Source organism: Pogona vitticeps, chromosome 1 (genome assembly GCF_051106095.1).
Source record: "Pogona vitticeps strain Pit_001003342236 chromosome 1, PviZW2.1, whole genome shotgun sequence".
Lineage (NCBI taxonomy): Eukaryota > Metazoa > Chordata > Lepidosauria > Squamata > Agamidae > Pogona > Pogona vitticeps.
The window spans coordinates 110,457,250-110,477,788 of NC_135783.1; the positions used below are offsets into that span (position 1 = coordinate 110,457,250).

At 38.0% G+C, this 20,539-nt stretch overlaps 1 protein-coding gene and 1 long non-coding RNA gene across 5 annotated transcripts in view; one reads left to right on the forward strand and one right to left on the reverse strand.

Moving 5' to 3' along the window:
- ME1 (malic enzyme 1) overlaps positions 1–20,539 on the forward strand; it is a 159,843-nt gene that overhangs the window by 31,666 nt on the left and 107,638 nt on the right. For all 4 annotated transcript variants that reach the window (XM_072999154.2, XM_078380506.1, XM_078380510.1 and 1 more), the window contains exon 3: positions 36–185. In XM_072999154.2, coding sequence (XP_072855255.2) covers positions 36–185 — 150 coding nt within the window. The remainder of the gene's footprint in view (positions 1–35; positions 186–20,539) is intronic.
- On the reverse strand, positions 2,217–19,441 carry LOC144584425 (uncharacterized). The gene is made up of 2 exons (XR_013538658.1): positions 13,087–19,441; positions 2,217–12,778 (listed from the first exon to the last, which is right to left on the reverse strand). It is a non-coding gene; the product is annotated as an uncharacterized LOC144584425 (long non-coding RNA).

The following is a 20,539-nucleotide window of genomic DNA, read 5'->3' on the forward strand; positions in this document are numbered from 1 at the left end:
ATATTGGAGACTCATTTATCCTTCATTTTTCACAGGTATATTCTACTTATGGGCCTTCAGGATAGAAATGAAAAGCTATTCTATAAAGTGCTGACTTCTGACATTGAAAGATTCATGCCTATTGTTTATACTCCCACTGTCGGTCTGGCATGCCAACAATATGGTATAGCATTTCGGAGGCCAAGGTACGTAAGATTATACTTCACATTCAAGTAACAATAGCTTTCTTCCCTTTGGCAGGTTTCTGTTTCTTTTTCTCTCTACAATGTTGAATGGAATCAAAAACTGGGATCATTAGGATAATTCAGACTTCATTAAGTACACTTTTAGTCTAGCTGCACTGTAATTTGTGTTGCATTGGAAAAATAAACCATTATTTCAGTGTTTTCAGGCAAATACATTTAAAAAATTCTCTTTGATTCAGTTGGGCTTCTGAAGAACCAGTGCTGCATACTAGCAAAAATGATAATAATAATAGAAACAAAAAATACAACTTTAATTTAAAAGCTCAAAAAATATTAACATTGTAAATGACAGTATTAGATTTTATTTACAAAAAAGAATGTCAAAAGGATACCATGTAATTTTTTTGTGAAAGTATTGAACCAAAAACTTTTAAAATCATGTTTAGATGTTATTAATACCCTTGGCAACATCAGACAGCCTCTGTGGTTCACAGTTATTTTCCTTCCAGTTATGATAATAGCCAACTTTTTTTTTCTTGTTATCAGACCTTTCTTACAGTATATTTGTACAGAATCAGTTCTTACAGTGATTCCCTTGATTCTCTTTTAAGAGTCTATAAAGTTCATTATTGAAATGCTGGAACAGCAGAATTAATTAATTAATTAATTAATATTTTTACATGTTAGCTAAATGGAAGGATCTGCTACTGTTTGTAAACCAGCAGTTAACTGTGACTTCAGCTAATTCAGTAGGAATTTTGGCCAGAAGACATCAGAGCTGTTTTAAAAGTCTTTGTTCTGAACTCTATTTCCCATTACTGTATTAACGTACTTAAATGAAATGAGGGAGTGGGAAACGAAGAGTTTGGAAAATTTCCTTTTTGGACTGTTGTTCTCAGATTCCCCCAACCAACATGGTCAGTGCCTAGATGAACTTCTGGGAATAAAAAATAGCTTTTTAAAACTCTGAAATAACCTGACAGAGGCTGAAATCCTTTTTTTTTTTTTTTTTTGCAATTTACAGTGTGTAAGGCGAATGATGTCATCAGTTGCAGTGATTTTTTGGAAAATAAAACATTTCTAAGCCCCCTTGGAACAATCTTTTTCATCATAGCAGAGTTGTTGGGAGTGGGGTGTCTAAAATCACCACCACTTGTAAAATCCTAACCCCAATGGCTTCCTGGTGATGACTAGGATTTTTTTTAAAATTGCTGCTAATGCTGACATCATCAGCTTTATGCAGCATAACTTCTGGCAACAGGATTTCAGCTGTTGTACCCTTTCATTTTTAAAAATTTGTTTAGCAGTCCGAAATTGTTCAATTCTATTGATCCCCTTTAAAGAAAACATTAATGCAGTGCACAGATGGAGTCCTCCTATCCTCTGAAGATGCTGGCCACAGAGACTGGCGAAACGTTAGGAAGAAAAACCTTAAGAACACGGCCAAAAAGCCTGGAAAACCCACAACCACCATTGGATCCCAGCTGTGAAAGCCTTCGAGAAAACATTTATATTTGATTTTGTGCAATTTTGTTTCTGCTGAAAAAATGTGTGGTCTTATTAAGAATGTAACGCTAGTGGGAATTTGGCAGTGGCAGGTGCACAATGAAGACTTAATAAAACCAAACCTTAAGGTCACCTTTTATCTCTTTCAAATATACATATATATATATATATATATATATATATATATATATATATATATATATATATATATATATATATATATATATATACACACACACATATACATATACATATACATACATATATATATGTGGTACTTGGGGAAGGGGAATGTCATGCTGCCTTAAAAGAACCAGCATGATTGTTGTTTTAGTTAGTTTCTACATCAGTTGCTCTGCACAATAAGACATTTGTTTTGTTTGTTTGTTTAAAATATTTTTACTTTGCCTTTTTTCCCTAAAAAGGACTGAAGACAGCTTATAGTACATCATTAAAAGATAGTATTTAAAGCAAAAATGTGTAACTATTGTTTTTGTTTAGTTGTTAAGTCATGTCCGACTCTTCATGACCCCATGGACCAGAGCACACCAGGCCCTCCTGTCTTCCACTGCCTCCCAGAGTTGGGTCAAATTCATGTTGGTAGCTTCGATGACACTGTCCAACCATCTCGTCCTCTGTCGTCCCCTTCTCCTCTTGCCTTCACACTTTCCCAACATCAGGGTCTTTTGTGTAACTATACAAATGTTAAAAAGAATCAAACAAATACCACACTAAAAATGGGTAAATAAAAACAACACCAAAATTGCATTCAAAAGAGTAATGCACAACAATCCATTTAAAAACTCCACTCACGCAGCCAGTCACTAAGGGAAAGGTTGCTCGAAGAGAAATATCTTTGCCTGCTTATGGAACGGCAGCAAAGATGTGGCATACCTGGCCTCTTGTGGGAGAGAGTTCCAAAGTCTGGAAGCAGCAAGGAGAAGGACCTCTCTTGTGTCCTCACCAAACATGCATGTGGAGATGGCAGGATCAAGAGAACAACCTCTTGTGATTATCTTAATCCCCGGGCAAGCTCATAAAGGGAGAGCCTGCCCAGAGTTTAGGAATTTGTAGGTTAGAACCAGCACTTTGAATTCTGCCTGGAAATGGATAGACAGCCAGTAGAGCTGCTGTAATGGGGGGTGGGTGGGTTATATGTTCTTTGTGACCAGCCCAGTTAAGGATGATAATTGTTAGAATCACACATTTATGTGCTTCTTCTTTTTCCTGCTTTATATTTGATGCACATGCTTTCTATAATGTTTTGAGATAAAGAAATCACTATTTGATGTTCCCGCTAATTTTCAGCCTTGCTGATCAGGGCTCTGCCCTGGCATGAGCAACTCTACCCCCATGGCTCTGCCCCCCCCCACGGGCTCTGCTGCAAAACAGTAGCTGTGGGTGTATGGAGGAGGAGGAACACTGTAGGGAGGGGGGTGCTATGCTGTATGCCCATTCAGCCACACAGCTTAGAAGGAACCTTGGTTTGAACCTTGTAATGTACAGTATTCACCATTGTTTTGACTTGCTGTCAAATATAAAAAGGTGAAACATCTATTCTTTCACTTGTATAGGATTCAGGACCACAAGAGAAGTAGCAAAATATGTTCAGGAATGTGAGCAAAGGGTTGGGAGAGATAGATAAAATATGTGGATGAAATTCCATATGTAGTACTCATATGAAAATATATGTTAGTTACAATTATTTATTTATTTATTTTAGTAGATTTATACCCCATCCATCTAGACAGATAGTCTACTCTGGCTGGCATAACAAAGTTTAAAAACAATAAAACCAATAATGGTTTTCCCATTATGATGTTTTAGCTCAAAATGATGTTTTAGCTCAGAACTTTTACTCAGAACTTTTTACTTAGTAAAATATGTTTTCATCTTTATCTGCTTTCAGCTTTCACCCCACACATACAATTAAAAAAGGTTATTTAAATTGTTCTTCATGTCATCCATCTGTATCGTATATCATAAAGATAAAGCCTTTCTCTTAGAGTTGCTGAAAAACCAGAGAGAAGGAAAAATTGAGATTACAGCATTGATGTAATAGGTCATCTTAATTTTTCCTGTAGTTCCATTTTATAAAACCTTTTTAGATCTTCCCCATTCCTGTCCCAGCATTGTTAACATTGAAATACAAGCCATTTCCTTTCCTTTTTTCCAAAGTGTGTTATAAAAAATGATGGAATAACATTCCTATATGGAATTATTTCTGCTAAATAATGTCATGATTGCTAGTGTATTTCTGGTATTATATCTCCATGGATCCATAAAGTTTACATATCTTTGTATTGGTAGCATATCTGATAGCTAGGTTAATTCCTCCCCTGTGCTTCATTTAAAAGTGATTATATTATAGATTTCTAATAAGCAATGGTATTTTTTCATCTGTACATAATTGCAGATAATGAAATACTACATAACATGCACTGTTTGGAAACAATTTTTCCATATGACAACAGAACTTAGCAGTAGGTGTAATATTATGTCATGCTTCTATTACTAGCAGCATATTTTTTAAAAAATGTTTCCACTGAACTTTTATAATGCTGATAGCTGTAGTTAATCTAAGACTTACAGTAGTTGTAATGAAATAGTCAGTAGGTTAAGAGAGAAATATCAGTTGAAACAAAACGAAACAAATTATATGGTATCATTTTTCCACTGCAAGCGGAGCACCTCCATACAACTCTCATAGGATGAACTAGGGACCTGTTCCCCCCTCCCTCCTCAGCATGATAAAACATTGCAGGATGGGAGGCCGGCTGCAAGCTTGCATTTCTTAATCAAGCAGAAAGGGTGATTGGAATTGGAATATGAGAAGAATACAGAGGCCTCCCCTGGCACAAGGGAAGGGAAAGTCCCTTATGTGATAGAGCTATAGCGCAACGACAGAGCATCTGCTTTGCATACCAAACTACTATGTTTTAATTCCCAATATCTGGGTAGGTCTAGAAAAGTAGTTCTAAATCAAACTAGTGTTAAGATTGCAAAATTGGGCTGTTGAAGAACAGGGAAAATCTACAAGCAAGAATTCTCCACACTCACGTGACTGTAGTTTTTGGGGAGCTGTCAAAGTTTGAAATGTTCTATAAAGTTTGAAATAAAGTATTAAATGTGTAAAGATGATATAAGAAATGTAACCCTAAAATCATGAAATGACTTCAGGATGAACATCTGTAACCTTCAAAGCAGGTGTTGACTTCAGTGTACGAAATGTCCTTTAGAGGTCACTGGTGAGTAGTTAAGAAACTTCCATTCAGTCTCATATAATCTGCCTGTGTAGCAGAGTAGATGTACTGTAAAAGTATATTAGGTCTTCAAATGTAGCAGTTCCAGACTCTATGTAAAAATATATTGAATCTGTTAGGGTAGGGAAAAAAGTATGTAAGAGAAATTTTTGACACTGTCTCTTACCAGGTAATGTTCACTTTTCTAGCAGAGTCTATGAGATTTTGCAACAGCTTGCTAGCAATGGAATCTGCAACTTAGATGAGAAATGAGTAAACGGTGATAAGATATAAACACCTTTTGCCTATAAAGGAACTAGTATAGTATAAGCAAGGTGTCAGCCAGCACAGAGTTAACAAAGCTAGCTGAGCCACAGTGGAGCCAAGGTGAGCTGAACCAAGAAGCCAGAGAAAGAAACAGCTAGTGAAACAGTAGCAGAAGCACAGAGACAACACACAGCAATCATGGATTTTCCTCCCTATATCTGCAGAAGGCTGAGTGAGCACTTAAAAATATATATTGTTTTTCCAAGTGTGTTCAATTATGCTAAAAGACTAAAAAATGTATTTCTACTCTTGCTGATTTTACTTTTTTTTAACAAGATGTGCTTTTAAAGGCTAGATCCTGTATTTTTTGATTGAAATAAGAATTAAATTCTTTTCTATAATTTTTAAGCTGAAATATTGCAATTAATATACAGTATTTATTTGACTTTAATATATGCTTACAATATATTTGTATATATTGTATATACAATGTATTTCTAAGCCTTTGTACTTACAGTTTACTCATAGCTGTAAGAATGATATTTTGAGGTCATGTGTTTTTGATTTCCCCAAAATTTATTTATTTATTTAACGTCTATACTGCCCATCTGGCTACAAGGCCATTCTGGGCGCTTTGCAACAATAAAACAATAACTCATTTAAAAAACTATCTATCGAACATAATGGTGATACAAAATCAAAATCAAGTCAAAATCAAATTTACCACAAACAATAACAAATAAGCAAAATAACATAAACATGTGGGAGTCTGCTGACCATTACAGCTGAGCAAGGAGGTCACGTAGGCAGAAGAATACATCAGCCGAATGCCTAGCTCTTTAATATAGTTAATTTATGTATGTGTCATTTCTTGCTAGGCAGAACATATTTGATGCCTCATTGGTTGTAATATTCCTGTGTAACCTGAGTTTTGAATAAAAGGAGGTGCCGGGCGTGGCCAAAGGGGGTTTTGCTTTTCCTACAGGCATGACCGAGCATGCTTAGTTTTTGAATCCCTGACTGCAGTCTCCATTGTTTTTCTTCAGAGTACTCTCCCGTTTACTGATGTTAGAGCTGGACTCTGACATAAACATACACATAAATACTACAATTTAATCTTGAATCTCTTCTGGATTTTTGTGCATAGAAGAAATATGCATGAATAAAGCTTATAGAAATAGATGAGCTAGTGGTGCCTGAATGCTTTTTCCTTTATTTGCTTCACCACGAGTGAATATACAATGAACTACTCCTGACTGAAATACTGAAAAGTTGCTGCAAGTTAAATTCGGCAGTATTAAACTACCATTGACCAATGCTTTATATCAGTGTAAGGTAGCTTTGCTGAATGCCAGCCTATAAATATATAAGAGATTAGCAGGTCATGTTGTGTCCCCCACACTCCTTTCTTCTTATGTTTGTAAGCAAGGAAATAAAATCAGGGACTTCCACTTCTTACTGCAGTTCTTCAGGATTCTAAAATACTAAAGATAGGTCAGGCAAATCTTTCCAGATATTTTGGCCATGTGAGCAGTTCCACAACCATTCATACAATTTAGCTGTGCCTGCATGTCAGTAACTATTAATAGATTTAACTTGATTATCCCTTGACTGTCAATATGTATAAAGTATTTGTGTCCGTATAGTTGAATAACCTGTGCAGCACAGCTGAGATTATGTGTTTCTGCAAATAAAGGATTCATTGTGGTGATAGGTGCAAATGCATTCCCTTCTTCTCCCAACATCTTTGTTTTCATGGTCTGTGAAGGAGATACCAAATTCTAGTATTCTGTGCCTGAAATTCTGTTGCTTAGCATAGTGACTTGCACTAGAGTAGGTCCATTGAGTCAATGGGAGTTGGTGAGTCACTTCTCTGTAACTTCCATTGTTTCAAATGGGCAACTCTAATTGTGAGTTACCAGGCCCATTTGAATCACTTGAACTTATGGAGGAGTTGATTCACTAAAGTCCTGGTGATTCAATGGGCCTACTCTCATGTGAGTTACTGCTCTAAGCAACAGGATTTAAGCCTGTGTATCGTTAACGTATATCTACAGGCTGAAGACCCACATGAGCTAAATATCTTTTTTTCCTCACGCCTCAAATATTTATTGTGTGATATGTTTTGCATGTTGTTACCATAACTCTTTCATTGTGGAAGCCTTTTTTGTATGAATGCTGTCATTGATTGCTAGGTAGGTATTACATGATACATAACAGATCAGTAACTCTAAAAATTTATAGTAACACACAAACTGAACAGAATGTACTGTTTCTCCCTCTAGCATACAATGAGCTGCCTCTTTCTGTGTGTGGTCTACTATAGTATAGATTTCCCACAGGTGTTGATCTCGGCATCTTGATTGTCAGTAATACCATGATTAAAAAACCCTACAGAACAGTTATCTTGTTACAAACTGCTCTGCTCCTTCATGAAATCAAGTAGACTATTTATCACCTGGAAACTTGATCTTTCATAGAACAATCTAGGTGTTATTCAAAATAAATACCTGTTTTCCTTCTACAGAAAGTTCTACATGATTAATGTAGAGAAGATTAAAGTCAGCTACATCAGCAAAGTGTCAGTAAGCACCTGTCAAACAACATATCCTTTGTGTCTCTAATTTGATGCTAATCTGATAGGAACCTCTCTCTGCTTTCTAACCTCAGTGGTATAAAAGAAAAAGAGAAAGGTCAACTGAGTTAAAATTAAGTTTGTTGATCCTGAGTAATACAAGTCACATTTTTGTTGTTTAAACAAATTAATATATTTTCTGATAATTTATGCCCTTACCTCCATGCCAGCAGCATTCTTAGAAGAGTAATAAAAGAGCAGAGCATTCTCCTTTTCAAAGTTAAATCATAGTAGTTGAGTGACTGTTATATTTCAACATGAGTGAACTTCTGCCAGTGGTCTCCCTTATATGAATGAATTTATGCTAAGTGTTTTGTGTAGTTAAAAGCTAGGGGTCAGAGGCAGTTCAGATGTTACTTATTTCGCTTTGTCTTTTTCTTGCTTTTGTGAGTGCATGTTCACATGATGTAATACCTGAGCCTGGAGTTTATGGAGAATGATGGTGTGATGATTTTACTGATACTATGAAAGTTCAAGTAACTACATAATTTTAGAATTATGTAGAGAAGATTTTTGTTGAGAGAAGCCAAGAGGAAAGCTTACTGCATTTTTCATAGCATTCTTAGGGGGATGTTTTGAGGATTTATGAAAAAACCAGTCTGAATACTTTGGAAATAAAAATTCTTTCTGGAGAAAGTGAAACCTCAAACTTTGCAGTAATCTTTGATTTACATGGAACTGCAGAAATTCTGCCTGAGGAATATGGCAGTATTCCTGTGAATTCTGCCAATTAATATTCCTGTGAATGGGACAGCATGGTTTTGGTATGGTAAACTGCTTCAACTACCAGGGGCTCTATCAGATTAACATTAGTATGATGGAGAAAGTGAACATCTCTGTGTCTTACCTCAACTTTTGTTTGCACATAAGTAGAAATAGCTGGGACAAATGAGCTCCTGTAGGTCCAGAGTGGCACTCCTTATGTTATGCCTTCTGAATGAATGTACAGGTCCTGTGGAATTCTTACTAGAATGTGATATTCTAGGAGAAAACTAATTTAATTGATTGTGAATTCTTAGCAGTCAAGAGAGCACTACCTGACACATATAAATCGGAGGCAGCGGCAGCATTGATAGAAACTAGTGATTTTCAATTGTATGATTAAAAAAACAAAACCCTAAGAAGGAACTTTAAAACAGGCCATGGAGTATTGACCAACAGTTTGATGAGGCAGGGAGAAAAAGGTAACTAAAAATGGCAGAAGAGGGAATAGAATTACAGATGAACATTAAGACAAAAATGACAACAGAACTACATAAATTATGGATTGGTAAAGAAGAAATTCAACCTGTTGAGATTTTTAATATCTTGGTTCAGTCATCTACCAAAAGGGACACTGCAGCTAAGAAATCAGAAGAAGGGCACCTGTGAAGTAAAATATCTATAAGGCTAAGAATATATCATAGGACACTAAGGCCCAGATTATTAATGCTATGGCACTTCCCATTTCTATGTATGGTTGTGAAAACAGGACAGTGGAAAAAGCTGGCAGAGAGAAAAGGTTGATTCATTTGAAATGTATTGTTGGAGTACACTGTGACAGATGCCATGGACTGCCAGAAAGAAAAGCAAGTGGGTTCTAAGTCAAAGCAAATCTGACATAATAAAAACTGGGGTGATAGAACTGAGACTATTGTACATACAGTATCACAAGAAGACAGTAGTCACAAGAAAAGACAGTAGTATCAAGAAAAGTAGAAGGCAGTAAGAAAAAAGGAAGACCTAGCAATAGATGGACTCAGTAAAGGAAATCATGTTTTGGAGTGCATTGATTCATAGAGTAGCTATAAATCAGAAATGATTTAATGGCACATAACAATAGGAGCAACAGAGGAAGCATTCTCCTGGGGTATACCACTGTGCTATCCTTTTGGAGTATCACAGCTAACCTGAAGAAAGTTATTAAAATCAACTCAAGTTCTACTGAGTTTTTACGTTTTGAGGATTTCCCCCAATGTTCCCACACCTATTGATTTGGTGGTGGCCTTCTTAAAATGTGTTGAGTGCCGCAATCTGCTCCATGTGAAGAATATTGCTCCTGGAAATGAAGAGGATAATAGTTCAGAGCTTAGATTTAATTTATTACAACTAGTGTTGTTACCTGCAACTCTCATTAGTTTTTTTTAATATGGGCTTAGCAATATTAATCAAAAGTAAGAGTGAGAATGATAAAAATAAACTGTCATAGCTGTTTCATTACTTTTTAAGGCATTTAAAGACATTTAGAGTGAAAGTGTAAGATTTAATGACACTCATTTATGGAACATAAGACTTTCCCCCTCAGAACAGCAACAATGAGGCTAACAAGAAGTAGTAGGCTGTAGGTAAAAAGAAAGGAAACAGATCCGAGTATGCTACTACAGCTTGTTTGGCAGTGATGATAGTAACAGATTCTTTTCACCTCTGTAATGAGTCACAAAATTCTTTTTAAAAATGTGCAGCACAATGGCTGCAGAATCAATGTAGTTCATGTTGGTGTAGTTCAGAGTAGTAGTATGAAAAAGGGATTGTGTTTTAATCATGTGTTTGTTCTGAATCATGCAAAAATACTCACAATTACCAAGATTTGCAAAGTTTTTAAATAGTTGTTGGTCCATTTATGTTGCCTTCTTATGTAGGTTTTTTTTTGGTCATACCTTAATTTTTTTATCAGGTAATCTTTTTTCCCATGGCCCAGCTTCATTTGTAAGCTGCACGTTTAGGTGTGGGAAAGTGCAATGGAAATATTCAGATAGGGTGCCAAAAAAAACTTCTTCGCCCAGTCAGTGGAACACCCAGGTGTTTCAAGTTTATTAGCAGGCTCAATGTACAGAAAATGAGGAAAAATCATTGCCAAATATTCCATTGCTAATTTTTTGGAAAGTGCTGAAAAGTCAAGAGGCTAAAGTAGTAGGATTACATTTCCATTTACTGTATGGAAATCAAGGTCAAACAATTTTCAAGGACCAAGCATAGAGATTTAAATGAAACCATCAGAAAAACTGGTAATAATATGGATATGAAACTGCTGAAGAAGATATATTCAATCTCAGAATAATTATTTGATTTTATACTTATTTATACTTACTACTGTGTATTTGCTGAGTATGAATCTGCAGATTAACCTTTCCCAGTCAGCTGCTCTCTTCCATTATACTAAGCTCACATGGTCAGTTGGCTGGATAGGTTGGGAACTATAACTGATTACATATGAAGGACATCAGGTTGAGAAGTCCTATGCTCATTAGCTGATGCCTAGTTTGCATACCTCTTCTGGGAGGAGGGTTTGTAAGGTAGGAGGTGATCCTGTGTTGAAATAAATGTAGTTATCTCCTCATTTTGACATGCCTTTGCATAAGCTGCAGTGGTATGCACATGCTAGCCTGTTACAGTATCCTTTCCTGATCTTGCCTCATATAAAGGTAAGGAGGATTGGATCTGGGATAGAAGAGTGCAATAATTGTGAGATATTGCCTATGTTGTCTTGTCTAATGTATGCAGTATCCTTTATTATACAGCAGTTTGACTCATGTGATTGAGGGTATCACCATTCTGATTATATGTCCTCCAAAGTGGTAGCATCCCTTTAAGCTTCACTCCTGTGTTCACGTCCTGATGAGTAAGTCCCACTGAACTCAGTAGGATTTCTGTAAGCTACACAGGACTACTCTTAAAATATAATTAAAATACAGGGGAAAAATTGGTTTTCTTTTTCTATGCAGTCAGTATCACACGTGATGTTTTTATTTGTGATAAGTCACAAATAAGATATGTTACCTGATACATTAGTAAAAGTGTGAAAGTGTGAGAATATTATTTTCTCTAAGGATTTATAGTTGTTTTTAAATTGGGCCAGATAAAGTGTGGATGTTTGGTTCTTTCCAATGTTACCTAAGGATTTTATCCATTTTTGTAAACATGTCCATGACACATTTATAAGTTCTTTGTTATGTCAATATTTTACTAATACAGTGGTGCCTTGCATAACGAGCACACCGTACAACGACGAATTCGCATAGCGATCCCTTTTTTGGGATCGCTAATGTGAAGGCATACCGGCAGCCCCAATGGGCAAAACTCGCATTGCGAAGATCGGTAAGCGTTTCGCTTACCGATCTTCGCATTGCGATATCGGGAAATCAGCTGATCAGTGTCTCCAAAATGGCCGCCGCGTGACCCAAAATGGCCACGTGCAGCGTTTTCGCGCCCTGCCCTCGTTTACCGAGGGTGCGAAAATGGCTGCCGGATGGGGGAAACTTCGCTAAACGGTGAGTACAGAAGCCATTGGAACACATTAAACTAAGTTTAATACGTTCCAATGGCATTTTCCATTCCGTTTAGCGATGTTTCCCCATAGCGACGGTTAATCCGGAACGGATTAACCTCGCTATGCGGGGCACCACTGTATATTTTAATTAAGTCTGCATAGTAGCTAACAGAAAAGTTAACAGATGCTGGTTTTTTTAATTTTTTATTTTTTAACAAGAGGGGTGACAGAAAGGAAAAGGGGAGTTGAGGTTAAAGGAGGAAAAGAGAAATAATCACATGCGAACATCCATTCTATACCTATTGCCATATCAAAATTCCACATTACTCTATTTACTCTTTTCTGCTTTCTAGGATTAAGTTCACATTTCAATATATGCTATTCATACGTTGCCTGTTGATTTAGTCCACTTATAAAATGAGTCCCATCTTTCTGTTGCCTTTTGTAAAGGACAGTCCTTCATTACTTCTGATAAAATGTCCATTTCCGCTATTTCCTGGATCTTCTCAATAAGATCTTCTTGTTTCGGTATCGTCGGCCTCTTCCAATTTTTGACATAGAGAATTCTTGCTGCAGTAACAATATATATAACTATATGTTCCTTTGACTTATCTATGTTATCAGGTATCATAACAGGTGCTGGTTTTAAGGTTCTCTTCTTCCTTTCCCGATGAGTGTTAGGAAGATGAGGGGGATTCTGTGGGAGGAACTGGAATAAGACTACAAAATCTGTCCCATTCATCTCTGCTGCAAAATTATATAAAGTGGTCCCTGAGCACCTAGAGACACCAAATTCACAGGGAAGCTTCCCCTGACTCTCCTCTTGAAGTCCGGTTTTGGTGAAGTTTGGGTTTCGGACATCTGAGTTATACACCCACAAGGAGCCCCCCTAGGAAAGTCCCCTTCCCACATGAAAGTTCTTCTGCAGAGAAGCTTCTGTTGACTCTCCTCTACAGTCTCTCCAAGTTTGGTGAAGATTGGGTTTCAGATGAACAGGTTACTCACCTGTAAATGTGGTTCTTTGAGTGGGTCTCTGTGAAGTCACACATATGGATTTCGTAGCATCCATGCAGTGAGCTTTGGAACATTCTAGGGATTAAAGAATAAACCATTAGTCTCCCCCCCCTCCCAGTGTGCCACCCTGCCAGTTCCCCATGGCCGCTGCTGTCCCATGATTGAGAAGGAAGGATGGTGTGATGGCCAGGGGGAGGAGGGTGGGTTGTGTGACTTCATGGAGGACCACTCAAAGAACCATATTTACAGGTGAGTAACCTGTTCTTCTTTGTGGCCTCTGTGAACCACACATATGGGTGAGTAGCAAACTGACTTATTAGCAGGTGGAATGTCACTCCACAGAAGCTGAGAATACAGCTTTTCCAAAGGCCACAGACACTTTATCATGAACGTCCAATCTGTAGTGATGAACGAAGGTCAAAGGCTGGGACCATGTGACAGCTTCGCAAACCTGGAGAGCGACATCTCGTAGGAAGGCAGTTGACGCAGAGACAGCTCTACTTGAATGAGCCTTAACAGATTGTGGCAACAGAACCTTAGCAAACTGGTAAACTAGAATTATGGTAGAAACAAATCAGCAAGAAAACAGCTGAGAGGAGACGAGAGAACCCTTTAAAGAGCTTTTGTAACAGATAAAACCTCTGAGAAGAATGGAACGAAGCAGTCTGAGAAACATAAAAGGCCAATGCCCTTCGAATGTTCAATATGTGGAGATCCCTCTCCAACGTGGAAGATGGGTTGGGGAAGAAAGTCGGGAAGACTATAGGTTGAGACAGTTGAAAGTGAGAGACCACTTTAGGGAGAAAGGAGACATCAGGGTATGCCATGAAGTTATCTTTGAAAAATTGTAAGTATGGAGGGTCATGCTAGAGGGCACGCAGCTCACTAGCTCGCTGAGCAGACGCCACAGCAAGAAGGAAGTCAGTCTTGAAGGTGAGCAGGCATAAATCACATGTTGCCATAGGCTCAAAGAGGGGTCTCATTAAAGTAGTAAGGACCACCTGTAAAGACCATTGAGGTGGAGGTCAGGAAAAGTATGTTTAAGACCTCTGAGGAAATGTTTCAGATGAGGATGTCTGAATAACAAAGACTCTAGAGATCCCTTGGGCTGGTGTGAAACAATAGCTGAGAGGTACACCTTAGGAGAGGAGGAAGAGAGACCATGTTGCTTTAGGTGCAGTAAAAAACTAAGAACAAGATGCAAAGCTTGATTGCAGAGTGAACAACCTTTGGAAGCTGTGATAGATTGGAAGCAATGCCATTTGTAGTTTTGACAGTTGCCCCATGTCACTCCTTGTCACTCACAGTCTGGTTCTCACTTGCATGAGCCTATGAGAGGAGTGGAGGGGCGGAGTCGGGGGACATAAGGGGGTTTTGGCAGAAGAGAGAGAAGACAGAGAAAGAAGCAGAGAGAGATAGTCAGGGAGATAGTGAGAAAAACTAATAATAGAGACAATAAGCTGGTAAAGAAAAATAAAGGTGGTGAAGGTGGCAAGATACATGATATTTGAATGATTTATTATATGCATTGAATAAATAACAACTGTGATTCTGATTAAAGTTAATACAATTCAATAAATAAGTTCTGTTGGCAGCAGCTTGACAAGTGTTTGACTAAAGCTCATTCTTTATTGTGGATAAAGAAAATCCACTGTTGGCAGTGAGAAAAACAGGGGGAATGTCCCAATTATTTCAGTGGTCACACACCCACTGAAAGTTAGAGCCAATTCAAGAGAATGTGTTTCTCGAGTCATTTACCTGCTACTTTTTCTTTCACCTTTGAGATCCTTCTGTTTACGTTGCTCAGACTCCCAGTTGTATCCTAGCTTCCAAGATTCACATAAGCTCTCAAGAGTACACAGTGTCCTGAATCCTGCTGTCAGCACATTTCTCAGGCCCTCACTCAAGTCTCAGTTGCTCCAGGATCCCAGCAACTTGAAAGATTTCTGTAGTAGAAAAAAGGCCATCATACTCTGGGAAAGCCTCCAAGTTTTGTCAGCACTAATTCCTGAAGCCTCTTTTAATAACTTTAGTCCTTCTTCATGGGAAGATAAGCAATTGGTGTCCTTTTGGATACACATTAGTTTATTTCCTTCAGTGAATATGACCCAAAAAAGCCCATGTTCTGTCTCTGGGTTACTTCATTTTTAGTCATCTTTCCTTTTCTTCTTGGTCCAGATTTTAGTATCTGTCTCCTAGTATCAAGGTATCTGGGTCTGCATTAGAAATGTGAAGAATAGTCACTCATCCACCTCAGCAAAATATCTTGATAATGAAATCGAAACCCTATGATTTCTCACCTTCAGATGAGACATAGACAAAGAGCACTAGTTTTTTTTTCCTCATCAAGGACTTTGTAATTTGTGTGAACTGTCTCTGTGCAAAACTAATGTCTAATGTGAGATTACCACACAGCAGTCACAAAAAATTAATTTTACAAAGACACAAATAATCTATACCATTCTTCTAATTTTTAAAAATCCGTGCAACAAAAGCAGCAGTCCGCTGTCAATTTGGTATATACATGATTTGCATAGTTTTTGGTTAATTAGTGCAAATAATAGTTACTTCTCTGTTAGCTTTTTGAAATTACCACAAAATACAAGAGCAGGGAGAATTATTTTGGAGGTCTTTATCCTTGCCTTCTGTAGATTTTTATCCTTAGTACAATGTTGAAGGACTAGCACAGTCAAGATAGAATTAATGTTTTTCACATAAGCTTTTATTTTGGTGCATTTCCTAATACTGACTTAACATTTTCAAACAGTTTCTTCCCAGTTTTGGTCTTAGGGCTTCAAGTACTAGGTCTCTTAAGTCCATCTTGGCCGTTGTAACTAATGAGCAAACATAAGAGAAGTACTTTCCTCATAGTTGTCTCTCAGATATTCTAGAAAGTAATTAAGCAAATTAATTAGGCACAAAAGTGTTGTTTGTATTTGTATGGCATCCAAGTTTGACATTTACTTGGCATGGTAATGGCATGTAATTTGAAGCAGTGTTTGGACCAAAAGCTACCAAATGTGTTTAATCTTCATGTTCATGCTCTACTCATAACAGTAACAATAGACTTTTGTTTAGAAGTTGCAATATAGGGGATTACTGTTCTTTATCTTAGACAGCTTCAGTAAAAGAAATGCATAGCCAGTGAACCATAGTTAGACAGAGAAAAGTTATTCAGTTAGCCATCTTCATCATCGAGCCACATTCTTTGATATGGTGTCTTGCAGTAATGTCTAGTAGGGAAGTATATGTAAATGGATATTTGCATGATGGAGTGTCTTTTGTTAAAATCTCATGTTTTAAAAAGACAGCGTATTATCTGCATGTGAGTTACTATTTTGAATATTTTAAGCAATCCTGAACTAAACTAATATTATTCCCAGTAGATTTTCATGTGGTCACATCATATGGGTATTTTCTGCAAAATGGTGATTAACACATAATAATAAAGTGCTTGCATGATTTTACACCATGTAATTAGGTCAAACTCCGGCAGGCAATAAGTATCTATAGAGTGCAAAATAATGAAGGCAGTGATAAAAACATATTTTAACTGCAGTTTTATTTTGGCCTACCCAATCACCTTCATGGATTGCTGCCTTGTTGTGGCGAAGGGGCTTGAGTAATTCAGAGAAGCTATGGGCTATGCCATGCAGGGACACCGAAGACGAACAGGTCATAGTGGAGAGTTCTGACTAAACGCAATCCACCTGGAGCAGGAACTGGCAAGCCACTCCAGTATCTTTGCCAAGAATACCCCATGAACAGAAACAAAAGGCTAAGACGCTGGAAGATGAGCCCCTCAGGTTGGAAGGTGTCCAATATGCCACTGAGGAAGAGCGGAGGACAAGTACAAGTAGTTCCAGAGCTAAGGAAGTGGTCGGGCTAAAGCCGAAAGGATGCTCAGCTCTGGACATGCCTGGAAGTGAAAGAAAAATCTGATGCTGCAAAGAAGAATACTGCATAGGAACCTGGAATGTAAGATCTATGAACCTTGGTAAGCTGGATGTGGTCAAAAAGGAGATGGTAAGAATCAACATTGACATCCTGGGCATCAGTGAACTAAAATGGATGGGAATGGGTGAATTCAATTCAGACGATTATTATATCTACTATTGTGGGCAAGAATCCCATAAAAGAAATGGAGTGGCCCTCATAGTCAAGAAAAGAATGGGAAAAGCTGTACTGTGATACAATCTCAAAAATGATAGAATGATTTTGATACGAATCCAAGGCAGGTCTTTCAACATCACAGTAATTCAAGTCTATGCACCAACCACTGATGCTGAGGAGGCTGAAATTGACCAATTCTATGAAGACTTACAACACCTTCTAGAACTGACACCAAAGAAAGATCTTCTTGTCATTATAGGGGACTGGAATGCTAAAATAGGGAGTCAAAAGATAAAAGGAACAACAGGTAAGTTTGGTCTTGGAGTTCAAAACGAAGCAGGGCAAAGGCTACTAACTCTTCTAATGGAGTTTTTTCAAGAAAACAAGCTGGTCATCACAAACACTCTTTTCCAACAACACAAGAGGTGACTCTACACATGGACATTACCAGATGGGCAATACCAAAATCAGATTGATTATGTTCTCTGCAGTCAAAGATGGAGATGCTCTATACACTCAGCAAAAACAAGACCTGGAGCTGATTGTGGCTCTGATCATCAGTTTCTTATAGCAAAATTCTGAAGAAAGTAGGAAAAACCACTGGGCTAGTCAGGTATAATCTAAACCAAATCCCTTATGAATACACAGTGGAAGTGAAGAAGAGATTTAAGGAACTCAATTTGGTGGACAGAGTGCCTGAAGAACTATGGATGGAGGCTCATAACATTGTACAGGAAGCAGCAACAAAAACCATCCCAAAGAAAAGGAAATGCAAGAAAGCAAAGTGGCTGTCCAGTGAGGCCTTACAAATAGAAGAGAAAGGAAACAAAGTGCAAGGGAGATAGGGAAAGTTACAGAAAATTGAATGCTGACTTCCAAAGAATAGCAAGGAGAGACAAAAGGGCCTTCTTAAATGAACAATGTAAAGGAATAGAGGAAAATAATAGAAAAGGAAAAACCAGAGATCTGTTCAGGAAATTTGGAGATACTAGAGGAACATTTTGTGCAAAGATGGACATGATAAAGGACAAAAATGGTAGGGACCTAACAGAAGCAGAAGACACCAAGAAGAGGTGGCAAGAATATACAGAGGAATTATACCAGAAAGATTTGGATATGTTGGACAGCCCAGATAATGTGGTTGCTGGAAAAGACCCTGATGTTTGGAAAGTGTGAAGGCAAGAGGAGAAGTGGACGACAGAGGATGAGATGGCTGGACAGTGTCATCGAAGCTACCAACATGAATTTGACCCAACTCCAGGAGGCAGTGGAAGACAAGAGGGCCTGGCATGCTCTGGTCCATGGGGTCACAAAAAGTCAGACACAACTTAACAACTAAACAACAAACAACAAAACAACTCAAGAGTAAGTTTTATTTAATCCAGTCTAGACATGTATGTGCTTGCACTGCTAACCAAAACTGTTTCTAAGTTGTTTCTAAATCTTGGCTTACTTTGGAATAATACACCATAATCCTGACCTTGGATACTACAGTCTTAAAATAGGTTATAATGTGTAGTTGGTCTACTCACTTCTGTGGATGGGAGTAGGAGAGCAGGAACATGTACTGAATTGTGGTTTAATGAGCCAGTTTTTCTGCTTTGTGCCATGTAAGTGCAACGGATGTCTCTGTGAGAAAGAAGATGTAAAAGAGGAGAAGAGTAACAGTGAGCCGTACCCTCAAACGTCTTTAGAGGAGGAGAAAGAGAGAGAAGTTGGAGGAAGGGAGATAGAAGGACTCATAATGAAGATGAAAGGGTTAAAGGCGGGAAAAGAGGAAGAGGAGTCGGAAAAAGGAGAAAGGAGGGAGGTGGATGTTTTCCTGACAACAGAGAGGGAAGAAGGCTCAGGGGAGACAAGGAAGGTGAAAGTATTAGAGGAAGAATGGATAGAAGGGGAAAGCGAACTGTGTGTATTCCAGATCCCACAGAAAGGATAGGTGCTGAGAACCGTGATGTGAAGGAGACCGAGAAGAAGGTGAAAGAAGGCAAACCGATAATTGAGGGACTGGGGCCGGAGGAATGGACTGTCTTGGTATACCCGCGAGGACAAGGTCCCTGGAAGAGCGTGATTCGTCCGGCGTCAGTCCAGCCTCACGAGAAATCCCCCAAGGGGGAGTGGTCACATCATCCTTGCTGCAGGACAATCTGTGCAGTAAGGAGTGGATGTCTGAGAAGACTGATGGATCAGGAGTGTTTCGGTCAGTCATTCTATTAAAGAGAAGCACTTATGAAAACACATTACCTTTATTGTGGGTGGACTTGCCAACTGCATGTTTTTAGCCGCCCCGAGTAGACATGGTCTAGAGGGGCGGGGTAAAAATCAAATAAATAAATAAATAAAATAAATAATAATGAATCTACAGATCCTGTAGAAGTTGTGATCGAAAACCCTGTTGACTTTGTTAATAAACGTTTATTCAAAAAATCTCCTCTTGTCGTTTCCCGCCAAAAACAAAGAACTGTCAGACCTTGAGAAACAACCCAATCACAGTCTCATATATGGAGGAAATCCATTCTTTTCTCATCAGTATAAATCCTATGATATATTTAGCAATTGAACTAAGTTCTTTCTTAGAACACTAGGTTAACTAAAGTCATGACTTTTCTTCTCTTGTAATACAGCCTGTCCCTTCTGCCTTCTGGAAGGATTAAATGAATTGGATTTTGCATGCTAGATTTACAAGGCTGTCTGACTTTAGTCAGTTTTTAATGTTGGCAGAATGTCTCCAAATTTGGAACTCTTGCTGTTCTGGTTTGCTTGAATCAGACTTGAGTACAGCTAAACTTTAATAATACGTTAAGCAATTATTTAGTTTGATTCACATGATTCAATAACAATATAATGTAAGAGGAGTTCATTTTTGAGAGTTCTATTTCTACATCAACAATCTCTGCATGTTTTTAAATGTTGTTTAAAACCCAGTTTTCCATGTGTATATGCGAAATAGGCTAAAATTCCATTGCATGGTGTAGTACATTGTGTTAGAGTAGGCCCAAGTACTCTACAGTTTAGATTTGGTGAGTCAATTCCTTTAAAAGTATCATTTGTTCAAATGCCCCTACTCCAGTTGTGATTTAGTATGCTGAGCAACAAGATTTCAGCCAGAGAGAAAGGGAGAGAGATGAGAAATATTTGTTCTTTCCTGGAAGAGAAGTATTGCTTTCCAGAGGTGCTCCATGAGCTTGTGGACAGGCTTGCTCTAACTGCATATTGTCTCCAAGTACCCTACTGTCCAGCCATTCATAAGACCAAGTTAAATGGTTGAATCGGGCACATGTTTTAAACAGCGATAAGCCTACTTCCTCCTTCAATAAATCCCACTGCCTAT